Below are 27,098 nucleotides of genomic sequence, written 5' to 3'. Positions count from 1 at the left end.
AAGTTTGTCGACGACTGCAAGACAATCCAACCAACCGTTAAAGAGTTATTAACGTTTAAAGTTGGATACTGCTGCTTAATATTCGCAAAGGGCGTACTCCGCTTATCTCATGTATGTGAACCACGAGTGAAGGTGGGACAAAGTTAGGAAAAACTCATATATCTCTGAAACGATAAGAGATAGAAAGTTATGATGTTCCACAAAGTTGTAGAGGATTAAATGTACTTTTTGTTTTCACTAGAAAGTTTCAGGATTTCTACACAAGGTGGCGGTAGTGAGCCAAGCATTTTAAAGGGAATACTCCTATCTGTACAACGGTAAGAGATGGAGCATTTGGATGTTCTACAAAGTTGTAGAGCAGCAAAAAATATTTTCTTTTCTCATTTGAATAATACAGAATTCTATCACATGGTGGCGCCAATGATCAAAATTAATTCAAGGTAATACTCCTATCCATACAATGGCGAGAGATAGTGCAATCTGATGTTATGCGAAGCTATATACTATTTCAAAGGCTTTCGTGTCTCGTTGTAAAAATAGAATTTAGGCCACTTAGTGGTGCAAACAGCGAAGAGTATGAATATATTTTAATACACCTTTTGAATGCTTTCTAATTTTTACTGCTATTTCTTGTGCAGAGATTCTTTTATTATACATAACATGTTACAAAGTTTTCTTAAGACTATCATGCTATGATAAAACCTATATTCTTAAATTTCTTCGTAACCCCATTTATATTTCTCCTGTTGCATTCATTTATCTAGCATTTTTAATTTTTTTAATTTTTTTTAACTGTTGACTAACTTTAAGGGCGCTCTTGTCTCAGAGATGTCGTGTATAGTGCCGCGCGTCAGTGCTCGTTTATTACCTCTCGCAGAAGAAGCGTACACAATGCGCTGTGAATCCAGTTAGACTGGCATTGGTTGCACGATTACAGGGCTGATAATTTGGTGATAGGTGAGAACGACTAGGGTCATTCGAATGCCAATTAGTGACTTTTTCATCAAATCTAGCCTCACTTATAACTTAGAAATAGGCTGCTCGAAATATATTCTATTTTCTTACGCGGACTACAGGGCTTAAGTACTATATTGCGCTAGAATATTGCCAGCCTGGGATAAATACCTAAGTAGGCTACAATCCAATTCGCGCTGTGCTTCTATTATATTCAGCATCCCCCTTTTTTGTAAATAAGCAAAGCGTGCATGCCAATTGCGCTACCTGCCCACCAGATCACCACATCACCAGATATTTGAATTTTGCTTTTGCAGATCTTCTAGAGTGGGTGGATCGTCTCGACAGCTGGGTATTTTATGCGGTTCATCGCGCATGTTGCTCGCTATCGCCGGAGGAATATAGTGTATGTTGTTGTCGTCGGTGCTCGTTGGTCGCCTCAAGGCGTGCCATGTGCTGCGAACCCAATTCAAATGATATTGGTTATACGAGTACAGGACTGATATTTTGGTAGTATTTGAAGATCAGATGGTCAATTTTTCGTCGTATCTGATACCACACAAAACTTCCAAACTGAACAATTCAAATCAATACTTTGGAATTGTAGTCCATGTGAGGTCATAGAAATAAGGATTACCATTCCACAGTGGTCCAGAATGTAAATTTAGCAGGAGATTTTTCTAAATCTAAACAACTTGGCCTTAATAAGTCTTTGGAGAAGTTTTCGTAGTTTGTGGGTTTCTTCTTTTTGTTAAAAAAAACAGATAGGGTAATTGTACCAAGATCAAAAAAATAACTTTTTAATTATTACAGCTAGAGCCAAATAACCTTCAAGGAAGTTGTAGAACGTCAATTCTTGGAAAAGTTTGCTGAAGACATGTGAACTTTACCTATCATACTTTTCATTTTACAACTTATACTTTTATTTTAAAATTGAAGGTTAGGGTGTTTCTTAGTGTTTATCAGAAAAACTGTTTTAGTCAAATAACTCTTGCGGTATTGATTTAAAAGTGAAGTAGTCTACAGACAACTTTAAGATTGTTTTAAGGAAAATAACTTGTTTCATGGTAACTATTTTTATCTGTTTCATGATAACCATTATATCTAACTATTTTTGCTGATGAGTTATGAGCACTTTTTCGCCAACAATAACAATATCACTCATTGGGGCATACAAATAATAATTCTTTTTCAAGTATAACTAAGGTCATTACAAGAGTTATAATTGAGCAAAAAATAACGAATACGTTATTTTCTAAAAGTTCATAAAGTTGATTACAAAAATTCTATTTTTGATATTATAAGTTCTTATATCTTTTGAATAATAGAACCTAGCGTTTTAATGTGGGTGGTTCTAATTTTTTAAAATCTTAAAATTAACTTTTAAATAGTTCGAGATAGAGCTTCGTAGAAAATAAAATTTTAAAAAACTTGGTCGAAAACACTGGAACTCTAGGTCGTGTATTTTCCATTTTACAAGAAATTTACCAAAAAAATAGGATGTTTCTTAACAAATGGTTTTCTTTATATATCTTTTGCAGTTTTAATTTTTCATAAGGATCACGTAAGAAAAACTTTCAGATATTTTGAAGGAGAGCATTTTGTCTCAATGTACCGAACCTCTAGCATCTCTCGTTAGAAAGTTATATATACTTTTTACTAAAAATAAACTCTTGTATGAGTAAATATTGCAAGACGTAAAAAATATTGCATTTGCCATTTTTTGGCGATCTATACTACAAAGCATGCTATATCATATGACAACAACGGTATTTAATGTTAAGAAGATAATGCTATATGAAAAAGTTATATTTTTTTTATAAAAAAGTTCTCATACCTTTCAAACGAAAAATTTTTGGTAGTTGGAGTTTTAAAGAAAATTATGCACCTTAAAATAATCTTGTACCCCTGTCCATAGGGTACTTTAGTGTAAAATGAAAACTTTTTATAGAAATAAAACCGTTTTTAAGGAACACCTTACAGCTTACATTTGGATTTGTCGGGCAATGGAAAGTATAAAAGCTAGAGCTTGCGTGTCTTCAGCAAATTTGGCTAAAATGTGTTGTTCTACAATTTCATCGATAATAGTCAAGCACTATCTCGAACCGTTCAAAAGTTTCATTTTAAATATTGCTAAAGTTACAACCACCCTAGCTTCTGTTTAAAGCAAAATAAAGGGTTTTTAAAGTACAACAACTTTGCCAAATATATTGTAAGGCTAAATCATTTAATTTTAGCAAAAAGATAAAACTCCTGCTAAATTTACATTCTGGAGCCCTGTCCATTCCAAAGTGCTAAGTAACTCAACAGTGACATTATTTTTAGGACCCCAAAGTAAACCAATAAAAGTGCACTTTTTCGAAAATTGTGCCGCGGCGGAACCCATTATACTATGAAGTGCTATTCCGTTTTTGTCGTGGCTAACGACTTATCATTCAATATACGGGCCCTTTTCAAAATTTTGGGATGAAAGTCGTGTAAGGTTTGGAACGCTCATATCTTTTCATATCATACTACATGGTATTAATCAATTTTCGGAATTTTTCGAAAATAAGTTCAACAATGTTGTATAAAATTTTGAGGTATGTATGATATGCATTAATAACGAAAACCTGTTTTGAAAAACCTTTCGAAAAAAAACTACTTGGAAATGGGGAAAAGTTTCAGCTCATCTCGGTCAGCCTTCAATATGATGCACCAACCGGACACTGAAATGATGAGAAATTTTAAATGTAGGTACGCTACCGTTTTATTTCAATTTTTTGTGTAGAGCTGTTTAGAGCGTACAGGGTTCGCCAAGTGCTGTACAATACCGGGAAAAAATATTTGTGAACTGTACACGGCTGGTGGATGAATCAATTTGTGTCGTTACCTACTACTAGCAGAGGAAATTATTTTCATTTCTGATAGAGAGTAGCATGCACGACGAAAAACCGGATTTTAAACACCCGCCCGTAACCAGTTCGTGATTCTTTATTGCTAACTTCATGCACTGAGCCGAAAAAAACGGATTTTACAACACCCAACTAAAACCAGCTCGTGATTGGTTACCGCTAATATCGTGCACCAAACCACGCATTTTGAACAAAATATTTGTAATTTTAGTCGGTTTCTATTAGTCGACCTAGATGAATAATCGGAGACTACATTTCAACATTTTTCCTGCATTCGTGAACGTTTTTCCTAATAAATCGCTGTTTTAGGCTTTTAAAATTGTATTAAAAAATTCTCATCTACAAAACAAACATAAAAAATGAATTGTTAAGGTATGAGAAAAATTAATTACGATCAATTTAAAATAAAATAAAGACAATCGGTTGAGTGGTATTTCAGGAATCGTGATCACGGGAAAACCATTTTCTTTAAAATCGGTATTTCGAGATAATCGAGTTTAAAATTACCACTGCGCTTGGTAGACGAAGCACGCTTGGAAGCGCTGTAACTTTCGATCTATTTCTCGAATCTCTATAAAATTTGGAAAAATATTCTCAAGGAGTTGTACTTTCAGATAAAGTAATAAAAAAATCGATTTTTGAAAAATAAAAAAAGCTTCATACACACAGTATATATGCGTCCTTATTCCAATTTTAATAACGAGACACGAAAGCCTTTGAAATACTGTATAACTTCGCAGAACATCAGATTGCACTAGCTCTTACCATTGTATGGATAGGAGTATTACCTTGAATTAATTTTGATCACTGGCGCCACCATCTGCATTTTTTCAAATAAGAAAAGAAAATATTTTTTGCTGCTCTACAACTTTGTAGAACATCCAAATGCTCCATCTCTTACCGTTGTACAGATAGGAGTATTCCCTTTAAATTGCTTGGCTCACTATCGCCACCTTGCGTAGAAATCCTGAAACTTTCTAGTGAAAACAAAAAGTACATTTAATCCTCTACAACTTTGTGGAACATCATAACTTTCTATCTCTTATCGTTTCAGAGATATATGAGTTTTTCCTAACTTTGTCCCACCTTTACTCGTGGTTCACATACATGAGATAAGCGGAGTACGCCCTTTGCGAATATTAAGCAGCAGTATCCAACTTTAAACGTTAATAACTCTTTAACGGTTGGTTGGATTGTCTTGCAGTCGTCGACAAACTTGTTCAGCATATCTTCAAAAGCTTAACTCCTTCCTAGGTCAGTGATCGGAAGTTTACAGCGACCTCTAGCGGCGATTTTGTGAACTGCAAGAGTTTCCCCATACATTTTGGCCAAAAATCCCATACAAACTTTAAGCTCTTTGGGGGAGGGGTTAGGGTTAACCGATTTCGCTCAAATTTGGACAGTGTCATTTTTTCATGATTTGGAACGACGCTAGGGGGTGTAGATTAGTGATTTCAAAAATGGTCGTTTTATTGTCACCCTAGTATACATGCAATGTATACAATGTTCATTTGGGAAAACTGATAGAAACTTTCCATAAACGATTCCGATTCTAGTTTGGTGTCGTATAGTATCGTGATCGTTCGATTTTTTTGGCAATTGATACGTATTTCGAATCAAGTTTTAATTAACACCTTACAATGCATTTTATAGCTACAATTTGACGAAATATTAACATAAATTTACGTTTCTCTACGGTTCAATGTGTCGAGAAATGCGGTCAGAATGTATGTTCTATTAGTGATCAGGATCACAGGCGTGTAGTGAAAGCGTTTAAGCGGAATCCCAATGCTTCGGTCAGGGATGTGGCCAAAAAGAATAATCTGTCCAAGCCTTTCGTTCAGAGAATCTTGCACCGGGAGATACTGCATACGTACAAAGTGCAGAAGGTTTCAAATCGTGACGAACGGCAAAATACGGTGGAAAACTCACGGGCCCGGAAACTGTACATTCAAATGCTGACGAAGCCTTGTTGTCTCATCATGGATGATGAGTCTTACGTCAAGGCAGACTTCCGGCGCTACTGCTCTTCACAGTCCAGCACAAGTTTGATGTTCCGGAGGAAGTAGGGAAGCAGAAACTTTCAAAGTTTGCCAATAAATACATAATTTGGCAAGCGATCTGCTCATGTGGCAAACGGAGTGCAGAGCTGTAAATGAGGGATCTACCTCAAGGAGTGCCTACAGAAGCGTCTGCTTCTACTCTTGAAGCAACACGAGGGCCCAACGATCTTCTACGCGAAGCTAGCAATTGTTCAAATATTGTCGTGGAGTGGTACGAAGCCAACAGGGTCAACAGTGTTTGTTTCTGTGACGCAATTTGATGTGGGACACCCTTTATGTGTGAAACATATGAAAAACTTCAAAAGCGCGACACCGACAAATTTCGAGCGGTGCATGGTTTTAAACAGCGAGCTTCGCGCGATAAAAACGGAAATTGGCGCCGGTTTGGTGGTGGTTTATCGATAGAGATATCGATGAGCTCTCTATAGAATACTATTAATCCTCTGCAGTCCAGCCCCGCCTTTTGATGGGTTACATTTTTTGAGGTTTAACTGAAAAACCCGTAACATCGTAAATCGGCAATATGTTTTTCGGTTTTCTCATCATAAAAACACACTACTGAAGAAACAAAATTTTGTGCAGTAGAGGGTTTAAAAAATGCGTAATAGAAATATAACGAACGACAACGAGTATGTCGACATGATGTGATTTAGAATATTCAAAAAGGATATGTCGGGACTCTGTATCTATGCATAAAATAGTGCGTGACGTGTCGCAAGGGAAATATACAATGGATTGATTTTTTTCGATTGGGGAATTCTCAGTCGCACTTCTGTCATACAAAAATAATGCCAGACAGATTCAAATTAAACTTGTAAAGGAATCCTTCAAATAATCACTGATTGAGTTCATTCAATAGATTTCTTCAGCAGAACACGCACTACAGACAAGAAACAGTTATTGCTATCCAAAAACCAGAAAACCAGTCTTCGATCACAATACGCATTGGCCGATTGACATGCATTCCAGTAACTGGAAACCGTTGTAGAAAATTATCCCTCGGGTTGAAAGGAACGGCTTACTCAATTTGGCATTCTCAAAGGCAAGGACTATAGATGAGCGGGTACGGGAATTTTTACTCGATACCCGTCCCGAACCCGTATCCGTGGGAATCGGAGCCGGAAGTGGGACGATCAACCCGATCGTTAATATTCCTAGTATAGGTTGGGTCTGGTTTTTCGAATATTTTGCATTAATTCGTATAAATGCTTTGGAATGTTTGGACGTATTTTCGGAAATGTTAGATTAGGGTAAGTTACCCTCGTTAAATAATATTTAAACTTTGCCCTGTAGGTGAGCGTGAATAGAGTTAACGGGACTAATTATAAATTTTGACTATGAGTTAATCATTTGCAGTATTTTTTACTATTTTTGTTGTAAATTTCCATTCTTAAGTTTGGGGCTATTAATGGATGTTATATTAATAGAAACACGGTTTTTTCACTTAGTTTAGAATATACTTACATTTATTTCGTAATGAAATAATGTTTTGAAAATATACTTGGTACCGCCCGTACCGCCGTTAGAAAACGTCAGTCTTCGTAATGTTTGATGTATTTCCAACGAGATTGGTGGAAATATAAAGACAAATCGAGCTGGATCGGAAATTCAGAAAGAAACTAAGGTGAATTACTGGTTATTACCTGATTAACAGTAAATAACCCCTGGATTCTGAGGATAAGTTGAAAAATGGGACCATAGATTACAGACGTTCATTTACTCATTTAATTTTTTTCTTTATAATTTTTACCGCCCATAAACCAAATTTTCGGTTACAAAAAAATTGTTTTTACAAATTTGCATCACCAACTTATAGGGTCTAGAGTATTTTTTTCAAAATCTTTTTCAGCAGAACACGGACTACAGACAATAAACAGTTATTGCTATCCAAAAACCAGTCTCCGATCACAATACGTATTGGCCGATTGACATGCATTCCAGTAACTGGAACTGTTGTAGAAAATTATCCTACTGGTTGAAAGGAACGGCTTACTCAATTTGGCATTCTCAAAGGCAAGGACTATAGACGGGCGGGTACGGGAATTTTTACTCGATACCCGTCCCGAACCCGCATCCGTGGGAATCTGAGCCGGATATGGGACGATAGGGTTTTTTTTTTAAATATTTATTAGTACAGGTTGGGTCTGGTTTTTCGAATATTTCGCATTAATTCGTATAAATGCTTTGGAATGTTTGGGCGTATTTTCGAAAATGTTAGGTTAGGTAAGTTACTCTCGTAAAATAATATTAAAACAAGCATAACTTTCTTATTTTCCCATACAAAACTTTGTCCTGTAGATGAGCGTGAAAAGATTTAACGGGACTATTTATAAATTTTGACTATGAGTTAATCATTTGCAGTATTTTTTACTATTTTTGTTGTAAATTTCCTTTCTTAAGTTTAGGAGTAACTTTGGACAGTAACATCTTGGAACAGAACAGAGTAATATTGCGATTTTACAATGCAACTTTGCGATGTCCAAGAAGAAATAGAAATGCACGGAAAAGATACATCAACACCTAAACGCTCGGGTTGGGATTTTCGCAGAATTTATTTCTTGAAAAATTCAGTACTCTTAATAGAGTTGATCAATTTCGATGCTTTATATGTCAATAACTATAGTACAAAAACACTAGAGTTATTCCGGATTGAGTTAGGGTAAGTCGCCAAACCAAATTTGCAGGCCCTTTGGCCGTGATGTTCAGTTTCCATGAATTCGGAATATGAACACAGAGGGTCACTTTTTGTCAAATCGCAAACCTTTAGCATGTGACGTATCTAAAAACATCTACTGAGCTTCACAAGATGGTTGAAGGCAATCTAAACAAGTTTGGAGGCCATTTAACCGCGATGGTTGGTTCCGTCAGTCAGTTAATCTGGAATCTGGTCCCACGGGTTCACTTATATAAACTCGCAAACAAGTTTGCTGTGGGTGACCGTTTCAAACAGAAGAAACTGTCGAAATTCGCTTCGAAGTACCTGATTTGGCAGGCAATATGGACTCGTAGCTAACGTAGTGAACCATTCGTGACCAAAGGCATCATGAACGGTAAGATTTACCAGCTGGGGCCCTCCAAAAACAGCTTTTGCAATTTTCGAAACAGCCAGAGCTATACACTTTGAGAAAAATACCATTTCGTTGCTGGTTTTAAATAAACTTGGATACATTAGTGTCTCAAAAATGGTATTAAGATTATCAAAACAATTTGCTAGTTTATTTATTGACCAAAATCATTTTTCTTTCCAATTTCAGCTGTAACACTAAAACCGATAAAGTCCTTGGAAACCAACAGTCAACTGCGGGAGCGTTTAGAAAGTAAAGCTCTCCCAACTGTCCAGTATCGTGAAGTCGATCTCGGAAATGGATTCTCTTCCAAGGTGATGCTTCTGGTGCCACCGGGAGCCGATCTCAGCGGTAAGGTGAAATACCCGATGCTGGTGGATGTGTACGGTGGACCGAACTCGAACTCCGTAACCAGTTCATGGTCCGTCGGATGGGGTCATCATATGAGTTCGAACCGGTCGGTTGTTTACGCAAAAATCGATGGCCGAGGTTCTGGCTTGCGGGGAGACAAGCTTCTGTTCCAAATCTACCGCAAATTGGGCACAGTCGAAATAGAGGATCAAACTGCCACCGCCAAGAAATTGGCGGAACAGTTACCCTTCATTGACCCGACCCGGATAGCCATTTGGGGGTGGAGCTATGGAGGTTATGCTTCCGCAATGGCACTAGCCAAGGATGATCAGAATGTGTTCAAATGTGCTGTGTCAGTGGCACCGGTAACGGACTGGACGTTCTACGGTAAATATGAAAAATTGCGCTTATATTTTTAAATTTCATAGCACTGCTTTCCATAGATTCCATCTACACGGAGAGATATATGGGACTGCCGAAAGACAATGCTCAAGGTTATGAACAATCGCGACTCACCGCACTGTTCACCAAATTCCGAAACCGAAAGTATATGCTGATTCACGGAACGTACGACGACAATGTACACTTCCAGCAGGCAATGCAGCTGGCGAGGGCACTTGAAACTCACGATATTATGTTCAAACAAGTGGTAATTATGCTGCAGCTTTTATCGTTTGCTGGGAGACAAGCTTAAAATGGCTTTTATTCTTTTGCAGAGCTACCCTGATGAGGACCACAGCCTTGCTGGCGTTCGACCACATCTTTACCACACTCTAGGACGATTCTTCAGCGAGTGCTTTGATCTACGCGATTAGCACGGCCTACTAGTGGAGGACAGCGAGCACCAAATGTACTTTCTACCGTCGAACGATTCCTCCATAGCGAAAGACTTATCAACCAGAATTATGTGAAGCATTCGGTAGCAGTAACGTTTTAACGGATGAAATGAAGTTTTTTTTCTGTTGTAAATAATGTATGCAATTGAGACTGTACATAGAGCAACTTACTGTTCTTATTCGATTTTTAAATGACCGATAAGAGCTATTTACGTGATTGATGGGAAGAAGAAAAAGACCAGCTCTGTTAAAGCTAGTTTAAACAACTAAGCTATCGACTCTATTGAGGGAACATGAAAACAATAACTGAATGAACCTACATGCCAAGTGTTACGATACAAAACTACTAGTCAGTATTCAGAAGAAAAAAAATATGCAAAGGTTGTTCGTTTTTGCCACAAATTATTATACATACAGTTTATTTTGTGAAGATTTTTATGTCCAAAGATTAGGAGTTTCTACAGCCTGTAACTGTTAATATAACTTAGAGACCATTCATAAATTGTGCCACGCAAAAATGTCCGCAAGATTTAACTTGCTTTCTCCATTGTCATAATAGACCTTATCTTCCAACCCTTAAAATACTACCACCTAATAAATGAGGAAAACAAATTATGAATGGTAACTTCAAAATAAATGTGACTGATCTTTAGAAACAAATTGCCGCTCCAAATTAAATCTGATTTTTTGAATAAAACAACTAAAACACAAATCATATTTGCATTACTCTGGATTGGTTCGGAAATGTTCGTCTATTGTAAGAAATTAGTTCACAGTTTAGCGTTCTTTTGAAAATAAGAACATTGGGAAATCTTTTCCATATTGAGTAGTCTGTGTTTTCAGTTGGTTCTTGTATGAGGATCAATTATTAGACGCGAAACTCCTAATCTGTAATTTTCATATTTGTATGAAAAAGTGTAACAAATTATGTAATAGATAGGTCCAGAGCTGTTAGATGTTGAAAATAAATTTTTCAGAAGTTAAGACTTGTTTTAGTTGCTGTGTATATCCGTGCTATCCTTTTCCATACATATCAAAGAGCTAGGGTTGCCATTTATGGTAGGAGCTGGCCTGGAGATGTTACCTGGCCAGAGGGTAGCTTCCAATAGACACACTTTCATTGCATTTTGTTAGCTAATGAGATAAAAAGTGACAACTATTGTCGCTTTCATAGTGAGTCCTACCGAAACATGAGCTGTAATTTTGGCTGGATTCCAGAAACATTTTCTGAGTTCATTATATTTTAACCCGTCAAGGTAATAATTTATAAGAGAATTATTAAATTTTATTCACATTCACCGTGGAGTGCTTTGTGTGACATAACATAACGTTAATATTTAGCTGTTAATTTTGTTTTAATAGCTTTCCCAGAAAGAATTCTATAGCACCAGCCACATTCGCTGTGGAGGATAATCGAAACGAGCATTAGTCTGCTCCACAACATAACAATCGAGTATAGTGAAGTAGGTAAGGTAGCAGTATAGAATGAAAAGCATAATTCGGAAATCGTCATCACAGTCGCTAGGGAGTTCAAAGGACCAATGCTCCCATACTTAACTAACAGTTAAGAATTGCTTTAAGAGTAGGCTAAGATTACACTTCGATCGTACTCTTGTCATGCAAAATTGTGTCCACCTTCCCGCTGAGTAGCAGCATCACGTGATTATGTGCTGCTGCTTCTCCGTGGAGGCATATGCAATTTTCCAGCTACTATTTGTAGACGGTTGTCCGGCATGGACTTGCTTTGAAAACCTTTATGACATTTTAAAGCATATTATGGACGACGAAAAATAGATTACAAACAAAATTGTATACTAAAGTTCGGATTCTGACAACAACTGTGGACTAAACCGTGCGCGTCGCTTTTTGCAGAAAGTTGCATTGTCAAATGCAAACTGAATCAGGGCCGTCTTAGGACCACTCGGGGCACAATTGAACGAAGGGGTCTCTGTAGATGAACAGAGGTAAACAGATAAATAGTAACATTCGATGAATATAATTCAAGGATTCCAAATTGGGACATTGTGTAATGGCAATTGAAAAGATGAGAAAACAATTTAAAGCTAGAAATATACGTTGCGTTTCTCTTAATAACATCCGTATAATTGAATGCGCAGTTAGTAGTATACTGACCGAATTAACAATAGTTATTTGATCTTCTTAGGTACATTGCGTTGTTTGAGGATGAAGAAGAAACCAAGAAGGAGAATGGAGTAGGTCGGATTGACCGTAAATTCATCGTTTGAACTACCTTTTCCAGGCCATCAAACAATTCTTCGTACTTCGCGGTGCGTTTAAGTCTATTTTCGTAAACAATGCGCTGGGCTATGTATAACAGTGTAAATATTATAATAACTATTATATATGCCATTATATGTCAATAGATGCCATTCTTATTTGTTAGATGGGTGTGCATTACTAGTCAATCGCTGAAGTATAATACTTTTGGATACATGAAATGCTGACAAAATATTCATAATTGTTTGTTCATGCTATTATCAGATTTTTCAAGTTTCTTAATCTTATCCACAAAAAATTGTACCGCAAGTGCTTCTTCGAATAATGTAGAATAGCCAAATTTTGTTTAAATACAGTTTAACATGTAATGTTTATATTCTGTAAATTTCGGGAAATTTGTTTATATAGTTTGTTAAATTTGATTCTTTCTATATATTAACATAACCGGAAAACTTGCCAAGAAATCATAAGAAAATTCAGCTCACTTCTCATAAGAATTCTAAATTATCCCATTGCAAACTTAGGAACAACTCGTGTCAGTGAACACCTCGATTTCGAGAGTGCTTAATATTTACCGCCAGAGATAAAGTTAATATCACTACATATTATACAAACCAACAATAATTTGAAATGGAAAAAAAAAATTGGTTTAGCAAGCAATTTACAGTTACGGCAAACGAAGTCAGATTTAAATCACCGGGATTATAACCCAGGGCAGGGTACTTACCACAAATAGTGCTTTCAAAGACCTCGACTAGCTCTTTTGGACAAAGCTGTGGTTCTTCAGTGCTTTTTGCATGATTTGAGATCGTTTTAATAACTGAGACATGTACTACGAACAGAGTTAAAAGTAATCGAAGCTCTTTTTTGTCGGCTGCAAATGAACCTGATGCGAATCTTTTGTTCTACTTTCCAAATCTGTAAAAAGTTTTGATGTAGGAGTTCATTTGAAAATGTATTTATGAAATGAAGGTGCGTCAAACCGTTGCAACGTCACGAAATAATGTGTCTATATACTGTACCTGAATAATTGCGCTCATCCTACTCGCAGAAAAAAGATTTGTAGGTTCAATAAAAATATGGATTAAATTAAATAAATAAAATTATTGGCCTGGAGACAATAAATTTATTTATTGAACCCAATAAAATTTATTTACTGTTTCAATGAAAAGTTCCATTTTATAATGAATATTTTTTGAAATTAAAACAAAATTACTGAAATTAAAAATGTTTTTATTGAAAGCAAAAATTTATTGTTGCTGCAATAAAAAAATATTGTCAGACCAATGAGTTCGTTCTTTGAAGTAATAAACAATAAATGATAGGATTCAATAATACGTATTTTTGGTTTAAATATGCTTAATTTTTCTGCGTGTTGTACATAATTATTTCTTTTGTGGTTTAACGGCATTCCGCTGAAAAAAGACGTTTCATGGTGAACAGCATGCCGTATCGATCGTGTCTTGCTTCAGGTTTTACTCTTTACCCAATCAAAGGTATGTTTTAGATAGAGTGTAGAAAGCTTGCTCAAACGTCTGAAATGAACGTTTACGGTTCGTTTCCTGACTATTCACGATACAAACGGTTAGGCGTTTACATCAATACATCGTGTGCACCAAATTGAATTGAGGAGATGATAACTAAAACAGGGCTCTAAATTGTGTCTCCATGAGCACCATTACCCATTACCGTGCAATGTCCAATCAATGCTAAAAACGGCATGCGCCCTGTAATACTTATGGCAATTTTAGCTTGAAGTGAAACTGAGTCAGTTTCTACCCCCAACTGCTGTAAAAATGTATGAACTGACAGCGGTTAGAACCTGACTCAGTTTCGGGTTCAAGCAAAAACGTCATTATAATCGCTTTCGATTGATTTCTCTAAAAAGCTGTGGATTGTTTACTGATAGGGTTTTATTTGATAATGGCTGTGACACGGAAAAACGATTCATCAACAATTCAATTACAGAATTGGATGTTTATTTAATATCGACTTTCGCCAAATAGAAAATTCTGTTGAAAATTATGTTACTTTTTTATATCTAGTCGATGCCGTATGGAAAATGTGTATATGCAAATGGTTATTACATTGTTGTTCTCTATTGCAAACAGTAAAGTAGGTAATAATGTAGACGCTTGTCCGGTAAAAGAAACCACTGAAAGTTTCAAATACGCTAATTTTAACTACAATTAATCCAATTTTTGAGGGCATGTCCAATTCGAAAAAAAATCAAATTCTTGTTCAAAACATCAAAAACAACAAATAAAAAAAATTACCTACCTCTTCAGGTACACTTCAAGAAAACAAGTTTAAGCGTGATAATCCGCTTCAAAATAGAATAATAACTTCTCTACCTATACACTGATCTTCTATATCCGTCACATCATCCCACAATTGTGTTTTATGCCAGTGATTCTCAACCTGAAATCCGAGTGTATATTGAAAGTTCAAGTCTTGTTTCCTAATAAACTGAAAATAATATTTTGATAGCATTCAAAATCGATGTTTATCCGTTGGGATCCGCAGCAACCCAGGGTGATTTCTAAGGGGTCCGAGGTACGAAAAAGGTTGAGGGCCGTTGTCTTATGCTTCAGTTGCAGGTAACACGACTAAAAAAACGATGACTACCACGCCTCCAATTTCGTTTTCATTCAACGCTTTCTTTGCTCCAATGGATCTAGGTAGCGGAATAAAAATTGCATTTCAAAGTTTCAGTTGATGAATGCAATGTCTAATTCTACCTCCATGTTCGAAGCTTTTCAAACTGGGTGAGAATCTGCTAACAAAATAATGACTTTAAGGTTATCAATTCAATTTATTAAATTGGGATGCTCGTTCATTGAAAACGTGAGAAGACGAATTTTTAACTTCTTGAGGATACATAATGTGCATAAAGCCGTTGTAACTGAATTTTTTTTAAAACGTAATATCAAATTGAGGAGCAACTCTTATATTGTTATTCATCGAACTGTTGAATTCGGCGGAGGAATCACAATAGCGGTTAATCGCAGGATCAAATATTGCGTCCTGCCGTCTTTTGACACCAAGGTGATCGTGAGTTTGATTACCGAAGTTGAAACCGATCTTGGTATCATTAGTATTGTTGCATCGTATTCGCCTTTTCAGTGCACTAGCGAACAGATTTCTTGAAAGAAGACTTACAAAACCTTACAATAAATCGGTCGAAATTCTTTATTATAATACCGATTCTGGAATAATTCTCAAAGCAATTCCTTCGTTAATCTACTTTTTAATGATTGCTCTGCTGGTTATTATTCAAATTTGTTCCCGAATGGACCTACGTACTATACGTCTGTAAGGAATCCATCAACAATTGATTTGGTTTTGATAGAGTCACATTTGTAGCGAATTGATTACATAGACTGACTTTGATTGTGATCATCTTCCAGTAGCTTTTTCACTTTCTCAAGAAGCTGTTTTCAATCCCATTAGCTCAGTGTTTAATAGTGCATTGCAAAATTATTTTTTTTTGAATTCTCAAAGCCCTCCCCCCCTCTCATATTGTGACAAATGTCAAAGTAAGCTCAGATGCCAAATTTCACATCATTTGGACAATTTTAGACCCCGCCCACATCGCTTGAAATTTTTTGAAATTGGTACTATTGGAAAATATGAAGAAAAAATACATTAAATGCTATAACATTTGAAGTAGCAATCAAAAAATTATAATTTATATTTCTTTTGACAGGAAATAATCTTAGTATTTGAATGGAGGTATTTCTGTTTCTAGGAAAATACGGAAAAGTGGGGTATTGGGTCATTTTGGCCCCAAAATCCCCTATTTTTAATGATTTTTTCTGCTCCGTGATGCAAATCATACATATTTTGTAGTTTTTCTAATGTGAAAGAATCTCAAAAATCGATCGGAGCCTCTTTAACTTTTGTCCGAATACGAGAAGTTGGGGTTAAATGGCCATTTGTCATTCATATTAAACTTCATTATTTTCTCGTGAATATATCTCTATTATTCTTCACTCAATTTTCATAAACTATACCTTGTCGAACGTGGAAAATCTTTGGGATTATAACAAAAATAGATTCGTTACCGGTAAAATTCAGGAACATCAAATTATCTGACATATAGTGTCGATTTCACATTTTTATTATAAAATCGCACATATTAACTCCATTTAACAACAAAATTCTTATTAAATTTACTACTTTTAGCGTTAAATATGCTTAGGGATCATATGAGAAAAGTTTCATTCCTGGAAAATAGGGGAAGTTGAGGTATTAGGATAAATAATGAACAAAATGAGATTTGTAGAGTAAATATCAAAAAGTTTGATGTTTTTGAATTTTACCTCTAACGTTTTTATTTTATTCCTCAGAATTTCACACGTTCAACAAGTTCCATTTTATGAAAATTGATTGAAGAATAATAGAGATATATGCATGAGAAAATGATAAAATTTAATATGAATGACAAAAAGCCCTATAACCCCAACTTCTCGTATTCAGACTAAGGTCAAATGGGTTCCGATCGATTTCTGAGATTCTTTCACAAAACTACAAAATATGTATGATTTGCATCACGGAGCAGAAAAATTATTACAAATATGGGATTTTTGGGGCCAAAATGACCCAGTACCCCACTTTCCCGTATTTTCACAGGGACAAAGATACCTCCATTCAAATACTAAGATTATTTTCTGTCAAAAGAGGTATAAATTGTAATTTTCTTGCTACTTTAAAAGTTATAGTATTTAATGTATTTTTCCTCCATATTTTCCCATAGTACCAATTTCAAAAAAATTCAAGCGAGGTGGGCGGGGGTCTAAAATTGTCCAAATGATGTGAAATTTGGCATCTGAGCTTACTTTGACATTTGTCACAATATGAGGGGGGGGGCTTTGAGAATTAAAAAAAATGTTTTTGCAATGCCCTAGTGTATAATTAGCGAATTGGGAAAGGTACAAAACTTATATTGAGAATAATTTTAATCATGATCATGATTTACCGAATAAAGCTAACATCGATACGGCATTACAGCCCTATTAGAAACGAAGTTTTACGAAAGTATAAAAACGTTTCAAATCAAGTAAAAATAAAAAAAATAAAAAACGATGTTAATTAGACGAAACGGGTTAGATTGTCGTGACATCAGGTCAACCCCTATTTCCCTTTAAAAAGTTACGTAGCATGACATGACCCCCTACCCCCTGTCGTCACACATCATCACTAAATACAAAACTCCCCTCACCCATATAATGCCACGTCATTTATGGATGGCCCCTAATATCAAATCCATGATGAAAAGATAAAAAATATGAAAGCTCCAGGTTATGGAAGAAAACCTTTGAAATATTAGAAGCGTCTAGCTATTGAGCAATCTGTTTACTCTCTTCTATTAGTAAATTATTTGAAAAAATCTTCCTAACTAGAATGTTGTCACAAATCAATGAGATTTTTTTCTTCCCGAACAGTTGGGACTTCTTATTGGACATTCAACTACTCATCAACTTGTGAGAGTAACTAACATGGAAAAGGCAAATATTTCAGAGGACTTTTCCACTGGAGCTGCTCTACTAGAAATCGAAAAAGCTGTGTTTGGCATAAAGGATTAATTGCCAAAATGTGGGATTTCAATTTTTCAAATTACAAAGTAAAGATAATTAAAAATTATCACTAACCTTACCCTACAGGTATCTTATCAGAATTGTAAATCTTTAAACTCTTTAAAGCGTCGCAGTATTTAATATATAATATATAATATTTTTACCTCTGACCTTTCAAATCTACCCGCATGCTGTGAAAAGTCACTTTTCTGTGTCGATACTAGTATCTCCACTACAGGTAGAAGCATTCGAATTATCTGCAGTCGTCTGCAACGAAGTTAGAATATTTTCAATGATTACCTGAAAAAATGGAAAATTTCCACTAATGCGGCAAAAACAAAATTGATTGTGTTTCCGCATAAGCCAAGGGTTTCTTCTCTTGAACCAAATCATTACCATATTATTAAATTTTAATTAAAATCAAGTTAAATACTTGGGTTTGATTTACGATAAAAAGACTTACTTTTAAGGATCACATTCAAGGAATCCAAGCAAAATGCAACAAATATATAAAAAGTTTATACTCTCTTATAAACAGAAATTCTAGTCTGTGCCTGAGGAACAAACAATAAATTTATAAGTAAATGTTTAGACTGACAATTACTTCCAGGATTTAGAACAAAGTTCTGAAAATGATTTTGAAGCGTCCTTCCACGTTTAGCACAAACGAATTGCACAGACTCGTAAACATAGAAATATTAGAAATTGTGACGAACAGTATTATAAGCAATTTCCGACAAAAATTGTCATCAATTGCCACGAATAGCTCTCTTTATAGTTTATAAGTTAGTTTATAAGATTTGTTTAGCTCCTTATTCACATGCCAAGTAGGTTTAAAACTTACAACTGCACAAATCACTTAACTGCGAAAGCATTTTATATCTTAATAAAAACACGGTGCTACAAAATAAAAAATGAATGTTTTTTTTCAAGTGATCAGTTAAAAATTGTAGGTCTGGTGAAATACAACACAAAACCACGTTTGATCAATTTAATATACCCTCAAAATCTTGATTTAAAGCAAAAAAAAATATTTTTCTGAACTTTCGGCCCTAATTTTCAACCTATTTTAAATTTTTTGAGTGCTCTGGACAGAACAAGAAATAACCTTTTCAACGGTGTGCTTTTGTTAAAAATACTATGCGATTTTTGAACAACAATGTGAAAGTAACCATTATTTTGCGTTTTTTATGGAATATGTAAAAATTGCTCAACATTTCTCTAGGGTAACGTCGTTATTTTAATAGAAATTCAAATTTAATTTCGCATCCAACAACCAATTCATCATTAAAATCAGTTGAAAAATGGCTGAGTTATTATATTTTTTCCAAATTAGAACCTTGCTCGCATGGTCTTTTAAACGGTCTCATAATTTTTATATTCAAAAGATCGGTTTTTTGCTCGATAACGTATACATTCACGAGCATGTGTGTGAACTTTGTAATTAGAATTAGAAAAAGTAGTGGAAAATATGATTCTAGAATCATATAGTGCGCGACAATACTGCACTAACCCCTTAAGAGTTCATGCGAGCAAGTTTCTAATTTGAAAAAAGCATCATCAAAATCGGTTGAAAATGGTTGAGACCATTTTCATCCGTTTTTGATGATAAATAGGCCGTTAGACGCGGAATTTAATTTATTATTTAAATTTTTATTGAAACTAAGACGCTTTTTTAGAACAATGTTGAACAATTCCCAAAACTTTCATAAAAAAAATTAAAAAATAATGGTTGTTTTCATATGTTGTCCCAAAACCGCAAAATATTTCTAATGAAAGAACATAACTTAGCACCGTTGGCAATGTAATTTATTCTTTTTTTCGGAACACTAAAAAAAGGAACGGTTGAAAAATGACCACGTAAAAAAAATTTGTACCGAAAGTTCCGAAAAATACTTTTTTTTTGCTATAAATCAAGATTTTGAGAGTATACAACATTTTTCATACATTATTTAGTGTTGCATTTGATGAGATCTACAACCTATACTCGGTACTATACTAGTACAAATTCACTGCAGCATCGTGTAATTAACCGAATCATGTAAACAATAGGGATGAAAGGTTACCATTTGTAGCTGAACACCTAATATATTGAATTGGAAATGTAAACTTTACCGTAGAACGTTGCACTTCGGTACAAATGTACCCCACGCTATCTTTGGAACCGTGTGACAACGAGAATTCGGCATTTACCGACATGAGACCTAGCCATAATTCAATTTAGAGTTCATAGTAAGAGTAGGAAAAGGTGGCAAATCCAGATTGCTTTTGGTCTTCGTAGAATCAGGAGTCAAAGTTGGCGTGGTGTACATTTATACCCCAGTGTATGGTCGCCGTTAGCGACCGTCAGGTTTCGTACTGTCAGTGGAAATGTGACTCGTGCCAATTTTAGTTGAAATACACCAGTACCAGTTGTTTTACTACGTAAGAAACAATTAGTATTATGTAATAGTTTTAATCATTTATTCAATTAAATTGATTCCATTTTTAAGCATGAAAAAAAAATCGTTCTAGTTTACTGATTTTAATTTTTTAATTTTCTATATTATGGAGTTTTCCAAAATAATGGCTTGCAAGCATAATTCACGCGCAGTAACTGCTATAACAGTAGCGTTACGTGTTAGCAACGTACTACTGGTCAGAAATATGTTTTTCATTTCAATTTCCGCCCTATTTTGTCGTATTTCCCAAAACGCAATTTTCAACTTTCACTCTTCCAAATAATTGCACCTTTTCAATAACATCGAAATTCCATTTTATGCCGTTTCTAGATAATTCTTTCAACTTTTACAATCATTTGATTTTTTTCAAATCGGTTGAAAATTCTCAGTGATAACAATTTTTGTAAAAAAAGTCAATACCGCGATTTTTTCACTTTTTGTTCAAGCCAGGTTATGTATCATTAATTCAATAAATTCCGTACATTCACCAACACAGCTGTTTTTCAATTGAAAAACAAAGAAAATGTTTTTGTTTGCAATTTTGCCTGCGAAAATTGCGATCAAACGCGTGGACTGCATTTGTACCCCAGTGTAACGTTCTGAGGTAGAAAAAGTAAGTGTAACGTTCTATGGTTAGCAATATAATCAAATGCAATAAATAAAATATAAAATGGAACTAATTCTAGCAAACTTATTGAAAACGCCCTATAAGCAAATCTCTTTATTTTCTTTCTTTTCCGCCGATAACTCAATCGCATTGACGGCTTAAATCTTTGCATAATATGCAAGTCGAAATTATACTCCACCGATTTGTACTAGAAAATGCTTGGAAGGATCAATGGCGTAACAATCGACAAAGAAAATAAAAATTTGCAGAAATTTGCACATTAGACCTTTTCAATAAGTGAGCTTGAATTGTTTGACCAGTGAGATGATTCTCCAAGGAAAATATCTGTTATTGTGTTAAGAATTACAAAACAGAGTATGCCTCGAGCGAAACGAAAACAATTTGTTATTGTAGTATTAAAACATCTTTATTTCTTTAAATATTAACATTGATTGAAATTTTGTGGTTTTTTTAAACTATTAGCTTACTTACTGAGATAGTTCACTAGTAATACACTGGATCCCTCCATAAAAGTCTTTGATAAGATATTGGCATTTAAGTCAACATTAAAAAAAATGAATTTATTGTTCACACCAAGCAGGTGAATTCCTCTCAGCTTCAGGTACCGCCATTATCCTTGTTTGCCTTTTCCTCAACTACATAAACTGTGCGACGTGATCCGGCAGTTCCAACATTCAGTGCATCGTTTCCAGTGTGAGTTGGTTCTTCGGCGCTATTATCTGACTCATTTCCACCGGATTCAGATTGTGTTTGTCTCTGTTCATCGGCACAAGTTCGACGGTTCTGGAATTGTTTGAATAAATTAGTAAACAAGAAAGGCTTTCCGTCCAAAGTTTTACTTACCCGATTAGGAACACGGTTCATAAGTTCTGATCCTGCCTTGCGCACCTTTTTGACGAAATTTAGTCCGAATGGCTTTCTGTAAAAAGAATAAATTATAGTATTAGGTTACTGTTTCAGAACAAATCTCAGTAATATCTTACCTTTTCGGCGAATAACTATCCATATTCCGATAGTGCTCCATAATCTTCTCCTCTAGCTTTTCCTTGTGGCGATGCAAATAATTCATACGATCCGTGAAGTTCTTTTCCTCGGCGTGATAGTGTTGTTTATCCTCTAGAGAATGGGCCAAAAGCTCATGATACTGAGCAAAAAGTTGCGATACTTGGTCCATGAGGGTACGTCTGTCTGTATCTAAACTGGAGTTCGCTTGAAGGAGAATCTAGATAAAAGAAAAATATTATTAAAATCGGGAATCTTTGCATTAGAGCTAAAGAATACAAACCTCGCATTGTTGGTGCAACCTAGTATTCTCATTCTCTAGATTTGTGATCCGCTCAACTTTTTTGCTGAGTTCACTGCTTTGCTCGGTATTGTCGAGTTTGAGACGACTGTTTTCCATTTTACAATCCCGGTACTGTTCCTGCCTGTTCTTGAATTCTTGTTTGAGCAGCTCATTGTTTGTAAACAGACGCTGAAAGTCTTCTTCTAGTTCAGAGTGTTCTGCTTTCAAATTGGTAATATCATCCTTCATGGACGCAAGCTCCAGCTTGCACTCTTCCAGCTGCTTCTGAAGCATCAGAACTTGTTCCTTCAATTCGCGGTTTTCCGTTCTTAGAAGACGATATGCGGTTTTCAAAATTTCTTTTTCGTTATTTACTGAGTCATACTGCTTGGTAAGTTGTTCGTTAAGATGCCGTAACGTTTCCTGGTCATGCTGGAGAGATTCATATACTTGATTTTTAGTCTCCATCTGCTTTACTAGTGTATCTTTCTCAGCAGCTAACTGTGAATTGGTTAACTGCAATGCAGTTTGCTGAGTGTTTAAAGATGTGATTTGAGATCCTAATGTTTCAACTTTTGCTTTCTGCTGGATATTTTCAGCTTGCAAAGATTTGTTCGCCAATTGTAGATCAGAATGTTCAACCTTTAGCTGATCTAATTGAAGCTCTAAATCAGTCACTCTGGTTGCTTCATTGTTGTTGTCGCTATATTCGATGTCCTTCTCAACGGTGTAAATACGTTGTTTATGGCAGAAGACACAAACATCTGCCGATTTCATTATTTCCTTGCCCACGTCCAGAACAACCTCTCGGACTGTTTTAAATGAATTAGAATCCTCGCATAACTTGTCCACGATAACTTTTAAATTTATGTCACTATTCTCCATATCACTTTCATTCAATCCCAAGTTTTTCAAATTCTGCTTGATCCTTTTACTTGCCAATGTTTCATTGTGGAGATTTTTCTGTAGTGTCGAAATTGTTGCATCCTTAATCTTTTGTTGTGAAAGAAGCTCTTTGTTCAGCTTTTTCATGTCTTGAAATTGTTTCTTAATTGTATCACTCTCTTCCAGCTGTTTCATTAATTGTCCAATTTCGTTCTCGTTTTGATTTAGCTTCGCGCAAGTTTTATCTAGTTCAATGTCCTTCTGTTCCAGCATTTCCTTGTACTTTACCAAATCCTTTGCTTGAGTAGTATTTTCCTGCTCCAGTGATGCAGTCTTTGTATTAAGCTCACAGAATTCTTTTTTAATGTTGTTAAGCTCTACACATCTCTCGTTCAGTTGACGGACCTCTTTTGTTTTTCTTTCAACCGCACGTTCCAAATCAACCGCTCTTCGCTGGATACTTTCGCACAGATTTTGCAGGCGTTGCTTATCCTTGGATAGATTTTCGATCTGCTTCTCCAAATCTGCTTGACGTATCCGATCAAGCTCTCGATCATGACCCTGTTTGTCCAACACCTGCTGCTTGGCATCCAAAGCATCATGTAGCTTTTTGTTTTCCTCCAGTGCATTCTTGAAGACATTCTCCAGCTCCGAATTTTGCTGCAAATATCTGTTACACTTCTCTTGCATCTGATCAAGTCGAAGGGAAAGTTTCTTCTTGTCCTTTTCTAGCTCCATAATCCTATTTGACGTTTCGTGGGATGATGATTCCTTGTGACTGTTCAACTCTGCCAGTAGACGCCGGTTCTCCAGCTCCAGCTTAAGGGCACGAGACTGAAAATATTAGAATAGGATTAGATTGATTGTTTTTGTGGGTTGTACAGAATTATTGGAATTGCTTTGAGCATTTCTTCAAGATACGCTATTCAAATAATTTTCGCTAAAATCATTAGAAGCTTACCTGTGCTTTCGTGGTTAACTGCTCGGATAAACTGCTTTCATTGGATGGTACATCATCTTCCTGTCGTTGATTAGCATCAGGACCAGCCAGTAAATTCTTTGTTGTCAACTGCAGTTGTGCGTTTTCCTTCAACAGATCCTGCAGTTTATTCTTGTCAACGTCACGCTCTAGTGACACATCGTGCAGCATTTGTTTCAGCTTAATAATTTCGGTCTCTAGAACTACGACCTGACCGCTTCGTTTCCTGGAGTACTGCAACTGTTCCTCTAACATATCCCTGTGAATATAAATAAATTTATAAAAGCTGAACCATTTTTAAACCATAATATACTCACTTCGTTTCCAAAAGCATACGGTTATCCTCTTTCAACTCCTCTACTCTAGTTCGATAGAATTCGGCATCAGATAGTCTTTCCCTCAGTTTTTGAACTTCCACTTCAAGACGATCCACTCGCTCGCTACGTTCACGCAGCACATCCACCTCATCTCGGTAGGCCGCGGCTCGTTTGGCTTCCGAATACCAATCTTGGCTCTCGATGCGTAGCTTTTCGTATTGGATGTTCTTGTGATCGAGCTCTTCTTTGACTTCCATTAGAAGTTCGGATTTTTCTTCCAGTTCCTGTCGAAGTTTTCTCAGCTTGGATCTGGTATCGGCTAATTCTGTCGCAAGTTGGCTGTTTCCCGAAGACTTAGATGGAGTGTTGACTGAATTTGGTGTTGCCAAGCACGACTCGTGTAGGTTTGTTTTCGCATCCGTGTCGATCACCGCCGACATCCATCTGTTGTGATATTGGTCGCGTTCTTTTGCAAGTCGAACGACGTGTTTGAACATTGCATCCGAAGGAAGCTGATCCTGTGCATCTTGCCTCAACACTAATGTGTGACTGTCGGTGACCTGCTTGATGAGCTTTACTATCGCATATTGGGTGTCTAGATCCAGCTCTTTGATTCGAGCAATAAACAATTCCTTATTTGGACACTGAACGGCAGCACCCAAGAGAAGGGTTATTAAAAGTTGCAATTGTTCTAAACCAGCTTGCGATTCCGGGAATTGACCCAGAATCGAACAGTCCGGTAAAGCTAACAGTGTTTGACCGAACTCTTCTTCGTACAGTTTTCGCAGATTTCGCACCAACGAGTCGAAGTTCCGTGAGCGGGCGGTTGTTGACGAAGAGATTTCTGTGTCGAGCAACTTAACTGGATAATACTGCGGTTCGGGATCGATCTGCAGGTACACAGTGTGTAGGATTCTTCCATCCAACAGGGATGTGTAATCGGCGATTATTTCGTGCGGTGGAAGGCATGATTCAATCTGGAAAAAAGAAATTGAAATTTCGGAAATGAAAAAAGTATCATAAAGAAAAAAATCTTGAAAAAAGTATCCTAAAGAAATAGTTTCTACGAATTTTTATCGCGTGTAATATAAAATGTATTTTTTGTATTGCTGAATTAATTGCAAATAATGTACAGGCAGTAAAAAGATGTAGGTTCATTAATAATATGGATTAAATTCAATAAATAAAATTATTGGTCGGGAGACAATAAATTTATTTATTCAATTCAATAAAATTCATTTATTGTTTCAATAAAATAATTTATTGTTCACTTTTTTAATATTTTTTATATTATTTATATTTTAATATTTTAAATTATTGAAACTAAAAACGTTTTCGTTGAAAGCAAAAATTTATGGTCGCTCTAATAAAAAATATTTTTAAACAGTAATTTTGTTGATAAACAATAAATTATTGGATTCAATAACACATATTTTAGCTTCAAATGTGCTAAATTTTCCTGTGAGTAGGATAATTTAATATTGGTAACCAAGCAACCTCTCGAAAAACAGAATGAAAACGTAATTTTAGGGTAAAACAGAATGATTCGTCATTAACGTAGAGTCGATTTGAAGAATTATAAAGTTGATGCAACATAACATGAATTACAATGGTTAGTAGTTTGGGACAGGAATTATTCCGAGCAACTTTTTGGGTATTGTGCAAATTCTTAGCTTGATCAGTGAAACTATATTTTTGCGCTCACTGTTTGAAGATTACATGAGAAGTTGCCAATCGTATTGCGATTTTCATATGAAATTTAGAATCTAAGTCTCAAGGACCACGAAACGATATGACTCTCTTGGAAAAGTTATTAAGCAAAAACCGATTGATACTTTGACGGTTTATGAAATATTAATCGATTTTTGCTCAATAATATTTTTCACAAGCGTCAGATCATTTTATGAACTTCGAAACATTGTTTCTCTAAAAATATAATCAGGCGATGGGTGGCGCTTGAAAGCATTAATTTTTAAAGGTAAATCGACGATCCATGCGAAATCCCAATCCCGCTTTCAACCGTGGCGTGGGAGCAAAAATATTGTTTCACAGTTATTCTTGGACCCAAGAAAGTTGCTCGGAGCAAAATTTTCCATATAACCGTAACAAAAACCCTTATTTCATTTTCACGCAAAAAAAAATGGACGTCATGATAAAAATAAAACCATTTATTCGATCTTTATCATCATCATCACCTTCCATATTTTGAATATCGGCGTTAAATCAGACCGGACTACGTAAAATCTAGTTTTATATTTGGATCGTTAATACTACAAACAGAAACTACAGCTACTGAAGAAATTCTTTATCCAGTGATTTTTTTCTCACTTTTTGAAATACTGTTAACGCCGACCATGTTCATTACGGATAACATAATTAGGTTAAAAACAATTGCATTCTAGCTAAACCCAATCATCAGATGGCAATGTGATGATTGGACTTGTGGGTTTTCATGGCAGCAATAAGCGAATAGCTGTTAAAATTAAACTATTCTGATGAGCTTTTGTAACTCTTATAACTACACAATAAACATTTCAAACTAAACAAATATGGTCCTCGAAAAAATCGAATACCCATTCAACT

The 27,098-nt window shown here is 35.6% G+C and overlaps 2 protein-coding genes across 8 annotated transcripts in view; one reads left to right on the top strand and one right to left on the bottom strand.

Moving 5' to 3' along the window:
* The window catches only part of LOC131691188 (venom dipeptidyl peptidase 4), a 63,631-nt gene extending 52,484 nt beyond the window's left edge, over nt 1-11,147 (top strand). For all 7 annotated transcript variants that reach the window (XM_058977404.1, XM_058977403.1, XM_058977402.1 and 4 more), the window contains 3 exons: nt 9,166-9,714; nt 9,771-9,976; nt 10,044-11,147. In XM_058977404.1, coding sequence (XP_058833387.1) covers nt 9,166-9,714; nt 9,771-9,976; nt 10,044-10,142 — 854 coding nt within the window. In that variant the 3' untranslated portion in view covers nt 10,143-11,147. The remainder of the gene's footprint in view (nt 1-9,165; nt 9,715-9,770; nt 9,977-10,043) is intronic.
* Nucleotides 11,148-21,646: 10,499 nt separating this feature from the next.
* LOC131686911 (girdin-like) lies at nt 21,647-26,877 on the bottom strand. Its single transcript, XM_058970922.1, has 7 exons — nt 26,844-26,877; nt 24,516-25,524; nt 24,181-24,457; nt 22,335-24,053; nt 22,033-22,271; nt 21,893-21,968; nt 21,647-21,832 (listed from the first exon to the last, which is right to left on the bottom strand). Exons 1-7 carry the CDS (start codon nt 26,875-26,877, stop codon nt 21,647-21,649), a joined length of 3,540 nt encoding a protein of 1,179 aa, XP_058826905.1.
* Nucleotides 26,878-27,098: the final 221 nt, after the last annotated feature.

This window comes from Topomyia yanbarensis, chromosome 3 (assembly GCF_030247195.1).
Source record: "Topomyia yanbarensis strain Yona2022 chromosome 3, ASM3024719v1, whole genome shotgun sequence".
NCBI lineage: Eukaryota > Metazoa > Arthropoda > Insecta > Diptera > Culicidae > Topomyia > Topomyia yanbarensis.
This window is presented reverse-complemented; position numbering and strand designations above follow the sequence as displayed.

Coding starts and splice junctions, on each gene's coding strand:
- LOC131686911 (XM_058970922.1), bottom strand. CDS start 26,877: ATGAACATGGTCGGCGTTAACAGTATTTCAAAAA. Junction 25,525..26,843: donor CGTTAACAGTATTTCAAAAA/GTGAGAAAAAAA, acceptor ATGATACTTTTT/TCATTTCCGAAATTTCAATT. Junction 24,458..24,515: donor CGTATGCTTTTGGAAACGAA/GTGAGTATATTA, acceptor TTATATTCACAG/GGATATGTTAGAGGAACAGT.